The sequence below is a fragment of the Dromaius novaehollandiae genome, chromosome 2, assembly GCF_036370855.1.
Source record: "Dromaius novaehollandiae isolate bDroNov1 chromosome 2, bDroNov1.hap1, whole genome shotgun sequence".
Lineage (NCBI taxonomy): Eukaryota > Metazoa > Chordata > Aves > Casuariiformes > Dromaiidae > Dromaius > Dromaius novaehollandiae.
The window spans coordinates 54,442,989-54,450,465 of NC_088099.1; the positions used below are offsets into that span (position 1 = coordinate 54,442,989).

The window sequence follows — 7,477 nt, forward strand, 5'->3', positions numbered from 1 at the left end:
CCGAGATCAACGCTATGGCACTGTCTACTTTTGGGCAGAGATGACAGCTTCGTATCAGTACCTTCTGAAAAAGATTATGAAGAAACTGTGCCAGAATCTCTCGCTCGTGATTATCTATCAACCTGGCAATTACCAGGACTGACATGAAAGTCTCTTTTAAGATTACTTTTAAAAAAGATCAAGCCCCCAGTTTTTAGAAAAATCAGAGGTATTAGCCAGATAATCTATTTGCATATACTAGTATTACTTCTCCCAAGTTGCAGTGATTTATGCTTGACATTCCCTAGTTATGGGGCAGCATTCCATTCAGACAGAAAGAAGACATGAAATTGTCTTTAAAGTAGCTGAAACAACAGAGCCAGATTTGAATACTGGAGTCTGATGAGAACTTAATGGAAAAATCCAGCTTATACTGCTGAGGGACTGATTCCATGCAGTTTTTATAGGCAACTCTGAATCAGAAACAGGAAGCGCAGATCCAGCTCCAAAGTCCTCTTAAAGCTTGCACTTACTTTTTAATACCCTATTGCTGTACCACGGAGAAGCAGAGCACACACCTTGGATTCTTATTTAGGCTGAGCTCTTCATTAAAAATATTAATGTATCAGTCATAAAATATATATTTTACAGCAAGTACTTTTTTTGTTGTACTTCCCAGCAGCCCCATTCATCCATTCTGACCTGTTAGCTTGTTCCAGATAGCTTAGGAAGCAAATCAGCCACTATTGAGAGATGGGACAAAAGACTTTTCACAATTAAGCGTGAATGCATGAGAAGACATTTCTGAAGCTTATTGTAAGCAACAACTGAAAGTGAAGACAATGCTGAATGTTCATCTCTGCAGTCTGAATGAGTAATGATCATGTAATCAAAGTGTTTTGTGAAATACTGACCAAGAATGCATTACAAATGCTTCTTCTCCTGTGATTTTATGGGTAAGATTAACTAAATTTTCACACAGCCGCTTTAATTCTCATAATAATTTGTAACTATAGTCTATGGAAGTATTAGTGAATTAGCGAAATTAGCAGGAAATAAATCAGAACAATCTTTTTATTTGGACTGTAAGATGCCAGAAGTACATTTCTAAAAGGCTCTATCCATTGTTTACGATGTTTAAAACAAAAGGAAAAAATAGTTATTTTCCTCACTTTGAAGACAAAGAACAACATCTTTGCAAATTGTTTTTATTAGCTGTAAACAAGTTTTATGACTTTTCACACCCATTCATTTAATTGTAAAGAAAGTTTGAATACTGTAGGGCAAAAGTACATTTTTAAGAAACTGTTTCTCCATTAATTTAGTTGCAACAATATCTCTATTCGTTAGCTAGAAAAAAGAACAGAGGAAAAACTTTTGTGCGGGTAACTTTGAAGACCGAAAAGCACTGACACTGTATCTATGTATACTGCCTGTAACTGATCAGAGATTTTACTCTGAATAATACAGGCAAATTAAATTCTTTGCAAATCAATTAGCTGTCAACAAGCAAGACCAGAAATGGGGAAAAATGTAAAATCTACTAACATGTTAAGATTTAAATTTGGGGTTCTTGTAAATGTCTTCATTCACAAGAAATGAATGAATAAGGGATTTTACTTTGAGGGTAGTAAGCTTAAGGAAATTATCTTGACGTTTGTACACATATACATGCGAGTGTAAAAGCTTTCTCTTTGAGGACTGTCTGTGAAAAATGGCCATGTCTCAAGTAGCAGCATTTCACTTGAGTATTTTCTTCCAACAGACTAAGGAGTCTTGTGTGCAACAGGATAAAGCAGAAATGCACTCCTTATTGAGGCTATTACGGTAGTGATTATAAATGGCAGCACAGGTTGTAAACTGGAGCATTCACATCTCCATAATCTGACGTTGAGCGTAAACATTTTCATCCATCAGCTGTAACTGGTGATCACCTCCGCAAGCTGCAACCAAAGCAGAGTGCTCCAATGCTGCATGTCCCAGCTGCACGCCTGCGATGAGCCATTTTCTCAGGTGCCGACCCAGTGCGAGGGCTAGTCTTAAGCTGCAAAATAAGACTCACTTCTGCGTTGAAAGGCGGAGGTGCTACCTGAAGCAGAGAAAGCTCCAAACACTGCTTGCAAGCAGTCTGCAGAGTCCCGAACGGGGTCAGTCAGGCCTGCAGATGGCTGCATCCCCCTGTACCTCGCACCCAAGTGTTAACGCAGGGTGCCTGCACGCATCAGGCCAGAGCTGCTTTTCAGTCTGCCGCACTGCAGCCCTCGGTTTGGGGGGCAAACGGGCTGCCCTGGCCTCCTCCTCTGCCACAGCCGGGCGCCTCGCAGAGTTCAGGGCGGCGAGGCGGGCAGGCAGCGTTGGTTTTCAGTCGGAGCCCGTCAGCGGGAGTGCTGCAGGGCAAAGGCGCACTTCTTGTAGGCGGCATAGAGCAGCAGGATGGCGCGCAGCATCTGGCGGCACATGGCGGCGGCGGCGGCGCGGGCCTGCGGCGCCCGCAGCCCACAGGGCCGCCGCTGCCGGGGACTCACCACGCGGCAGAAGGCCGAGCGCTCCGACACCCGCAGCGCCCCGGTCCAGCGCGGCGGCTGCGCCGTCACCAGCCGCCCGAAAACGGCGTCCAGGCCGCACAGCCGCACGGCCTGCGGCCGCCGCAGCCCCGCCCCGCGGCCGCGCAGCCCCGCCGCCCCCCCCGCCGCCGTCGCCTGGGGGCCGGGGCCGCCGCCGCGGAAGGGGTGCGCCGTGGCGGGCTGCGCCGCGCCGCCCCGCAGCCACCGCAGGGACTCGTCGAGGGGCGAGCGCGGCGCCCACAGCTGGTAACCGTCCGCCATAGCGCCCGGCGCGGGCCGCGGCATCTTTCCGCCGCGGGGTGCCCGGCAACGCACTCTGACGCGGCCCGCGGGGCCGGGGCCGGGGCCGGGGCCGGGGCCGCTCTCGCCTCGCGTCGTGGCGGTCCGCCTCGGCGGCCACCCGCTCCCTGCCGGGCCCGCGCACGGGGCCGCGCCGCCATTTTTGCGGAGGGAGTTTCTGGGCGGAGATGGCGCCGCTTGCAGGGCCGCGGCTCTCCCGCTGCCCGGTGTGTCAGCTCTCCCTCTCCTCCCCGTGTCTTTCTGCCCCTACGTGGCTATGTTTAATTTTACTCAAATCCCCGCTCGCGCGACTTTTGCCGCCTCCTCTGCTACCGACAGAAACGGAGAAATCATGGTGGCCATCTGTTGTCACTGCCACAAAGTAGCATCTTCTGCCACAGTCTCTGCAAAAACAGCTTCTCCCTGCTGTGTGGTAATGCCCTCACCTATCCTTGGAGCTAAAATTCATCATCTTCTGTTGTGATTTACTGTGATGTGTTTTGCCGTGATCTCCCATTAGCATGAGCAAAACCTTTACCAGACTCATCTTGCTGGTCCCAAGGTGCCAGCAGTTTCTGCAAGCTTGCTTAAGATTCCTCTGTCACGTTGAAGTTTAATTGACACCCCCCCGAAAACTGACCTAGAAATTAATAAAGCACTCTTAACCCAATTTTTAGTTGTAGTGAATATTTTAAAGGTTCTGATTGTGCTGAATAAGACTTACCTCCCCTCTTGATCAGTAGGTCTTTTTATTTCCTATATATTTAAAGCCTTAGTAGTCTCACTTTCCAGCTGTCTCTGAAGGTCTCTACTTTTAATAACACTTGAAACGCTAATCTTAAGGAGAAGCAGTGCAATGGGGAAGATTAAACGTCTTTCTAGACAAAGAACATACTTGGAATATTACTTTTGGAGTGATTTGACCAATAGTTTTAAATGCCCCCACTCTGATCCATTTTCATTTTTTTCCAGCTTGGGGTCACGGTGAACTTGTGTCATGATGCAAGCTGCAGAATGTGCTTGGGGAGAGGGGTTGCATTACACAAGTTTTGCCGAAGTGCTTCTGTACAGATGGAGGAATGTTACAGCAGTGTGATTTTTCAATATGACCAGTTTTGTTTTCAGTCAGAAGCTTCCAGCAAACAGAGCCCTGCTGTTATGAACAACAGTATGGCTGGAATAGAAGAGCAAATGGCTTTGAGAATGAAATGGTTATGCTGTGTAACTTTTTTTGGCAAATGCACACATGCACAGATAACATTAAAGGACTTTGTTAGGGACTATGTCTCTAAACCATATTACAATAATGATTATGATCTGAATATTAGTCTATCAAGTGTTTCTATTAAAACAATGCATGTATTTCTTACTGCCTCATGAGACACAGGGGTGTGTGTTTTGTCTTCAGCTGTAGTGATGCTTGGGGCAAAGTCTTGCAGGAAGTTAGTTTAGGCTTTTTCCACGTGGCCACCCTCCCAGTCAATGGACAAAAGTGATAACACAGAAACGATAGCCTTAACTAAGCTCACAAAGAATAACATAAAAAAACTTATTGGAGATAACTTGCTCAATTTCTGCTCTGGTTAGTTAGCTTGTTTGTTCCCATATTGACCAACTTGCTTACCACAGTAAACAGAAATGTCTTTATATTTGGTTGCTGTCTGATACACAGCTGTTGGAATATGTGCACTTGATGTGTACATGTGAAGTATGTATAAGAACATGACAAGCGTTCCTTAGAAATACTAACGCAGCAAAGTATTAAACATTATGAGCAACATTGTTGTGAGAAATTCACATTCCTGAGTTGTTCAGTGTGTGTGGGGGGGAAGGAAACAGTTTACCAAACCACAACAATAATTTAATAGAAATTAACGTATTTAATTTTGTATGCAGCAATATTTGGCCTGTTCCTGCAGGAAAGCTTTGAAAGGAAGGCATGACTGATGACAATTACAGTTTGTTGAATTTATGACCAGCAAAGAAGGATCTGATATGGCCGATTTAACTTAGTGCAGCATAAATTTTCTTTTTGGATTAATTTCTCAGGAAACAGAGTTTTTAATTCACTCTAGCATCTGTGATTTGCATTAATATAGGCAAAGCATTGTAACAGGATACTCCTTCCAAAGGCAGATCTCTTCAAAATGAAATGCTCCATCTTTCTTTTTTTTCTTTAGAAGGAGATTGTCACGGTACAACCAACTGTCTTTACAGTCCTGGACCATGTGGGTTTCGTGTAGTGGGAGGGAGGGGAGGAGAGGGAAAAGGAGATTTACTGCATGACTCCATAACTTGTGTCAAAGATCAAAATTTACTATGCAGGTTGCAACAATACAAAGCACAATTCTTATTAACAGAAACTTAGCTCAACTAGAATACTTATTTTCTAATTACACTAAAAGTTATGCTAACGGTAACTACTTAGTAAACAGACAAACCTAGCTAATTTATACTAATTGTAACTACCCAAACAGATGAACTAGGCAAACGAAGCAACAATTCTTATTAAACCAATTCTGCTTGATCTTACCCACGTGTTGCCTCAGCAGCCAACGTACACTCAATCCCAGGGCAGTAACTGCAGGAGGGTGTCCCCATCCCAAGGGGATCCACAAGTTGGCAGACCCACTGTCACCCACAAAGAGCCCCAGATGGCCTCCAGGGCCAACCGATTTATACCCTTCAGGGGAAGGTGGAGGTGGAGTCGCAAGGCCAGTTGCAGTTGTCTTCAGGCAGTCGCAGTCCCTAGCCCTTGGCTGCTGCAGGGTTCAGCTGTCCCCTGTCGCTGTTACAACGATCGCACCCACGGTCACAGGGTGTGTGGGGGGAGGGCGGGGGGGGCCAAACACCCCCAACAGCAGACTAGCTGCCTTGAGCACTCTTCAGCACTGAAGAAAGGATTTGAGTGACTGCGTGTGACTGCTTTACTGCTGCAGTGGTGGTCCCAAGGAGAGATCCCCTGGCTGGGGTAAGAAGGAGTTAATCCAGTCCGCAATGGTTAACACTGCCCCATCAGTGAGAGCAGGTGTTGTCTCTCAGTGTCCTGATGAGGAGGAGTTAATTCCAGTCCACAGTGATTAACACTGCCTCAGTAGTGAGGGCAGGCTTTGTTTCTTGAGGTCCTGGTGCCCAGGCAGGCCTTATAAAAAAGTAGAGAGATCTATATGTAAAGGCTCACACACCTATACATAATATAATATATAGATGCATATGTGTGTGTATATATATATTTACTTCATATAAGTGGCAGACCATCATGTAATTTCCTTTAGTGAATCAGATTTTCAATCCTAAGATTGCTACTCAGCCCTTTTGTTTAGGACAATTTTCTATTAACTTCAGTATGAATTTTGCTTAATTACAGTCTGAAGAGGAAACTGATAAATGCTTCACATTTTGGTTCTGGCTTAATTTTGAATGACTGTAATTTACTTGTGGGCTTCAGAGACCTGCAAAATAAGGTAAATGGCTATAATTTCTCGTAGCTGTTGATCTGCAGCAGTCTTTTTGTACTGCCTCCTGTTTGTCTGAAAATCCTTCCATGTCATTTTTTTTAGGTGTCAGCAGATAAACAAGTTGTGTCTTGCTGTGAATTCTTGAATCATGAAAAGAAATAAAATAATGTTAAAAGATCTGGTGGAGACTCTGGCCCACCTCTGTTTTGTCTCCTTAATTTTTACCCCCTCAGTCTTGGATCTGTCTAACAATATAGATATCTTCAAAAGGTCAAAAAACAGTCATTTGAAAAGATAAAAATCTATATTTAGGGCTGCAATACTTGTGTTTACATCTTCCTGATTGTTATAGTTACTTTGATTTCTGGGCCTCAAGGCCTGAAGTTCATCTTAGTATCTCCCCAGCTTAGATTCATGAAAGAAACACATGAGCTGTAATTAATGAGATTTACTATAATTGTAACCACTTTGCTCATGAAACAGTCTATTTTTACTTGATTCTTGACATTCAGCCTTGTTAGTATGCTGATGTGTGTTTTGCAACATTTCACTAACTTAGCATCTCCACCATACAGGCTAAATAGCAAATATATTTTCATAACTAGGACATATGCTGTTTAAAAAATATTCTTGATGATCTATCACACTTCCTGTAACTGGGGGTTTTTTTTAGTCACTTTGACTCAAAGTTTAAATATATCACTTTCTCAGTGTTGCTATTGCTTGAGGTACGTGACAGCAGTCAGACCGATTCTTCTGTCCCGGGTCCCATGTGTGCCACAGCAGAGCCTTCCTCTAGCTTGGCAACAAGCAGAGAGAAAACCAGAAAAATAGACCAATTCAAAAGTCTAGTTTTCAAAAAAATGAATTTTTGCATTCCTCATTCAACATATGCAAATACTTGTGTAATAGAATTTGAGAAGCTGGAGTGTAAAAGGGATTGTATGTCTTTCAGCTTTAGACTGTAGTTACCGAAAAGAATAAAAAATGAGATCTGGGCATTATGGTAATTGTCTGATGACTATTGGAGGACAAAAGCCTAGTGAATTAGGATAATTAAAGAGTAAAAGTCTGTGGGTTTGATTTTAGAAAAAAATCCTTCATTCCTGTGATTTTTCTTCTGCTTGCTTACTTGGTTTATCTCCTAATAGTTTATTTAATTTTCTGTTTTGCCATTTTACCTACCATATATACTTA

The 7,477-nt window shown here is 43.9% G+C and overlaps 1 protein-coding gene across 1 annotated transcript; it reads right to left on the minus strand.

Annotated features, from left to right (window-relative positions):
* Positions 1 to 1,035: 1,035 nt before the first annotated feature.
* Positions 1,036 to 3,039, minus strand: FANCD2OS (FANCD2 opposite strand). The gene has a single exon (XM_026100748.2). The coding sequence runs from the start codon at positions 2,826 to 2,828 to the stop codon at positions 2,355 to 2,357; it is 474 nt and encodes a 157-aa protein (XP_025956533.1). The 5' UTR covers positions 2,829 to 3,039; the 3' UTR covers positions 1,036 to 2,354.
* Positions 3,040 to 7,477: the final 4,438 nt, after the last annotated feature.

What these genes read in the sequence shown, in the direction of transcription:
- FANCD2OS (XM_026100748.2), bottom strand. Translation starts at nt 2,828, where the DNA reads ATGCCGCGGCCCGCGCCGGGCGCTATGGCGGACGGTTACCAGCTGTGG.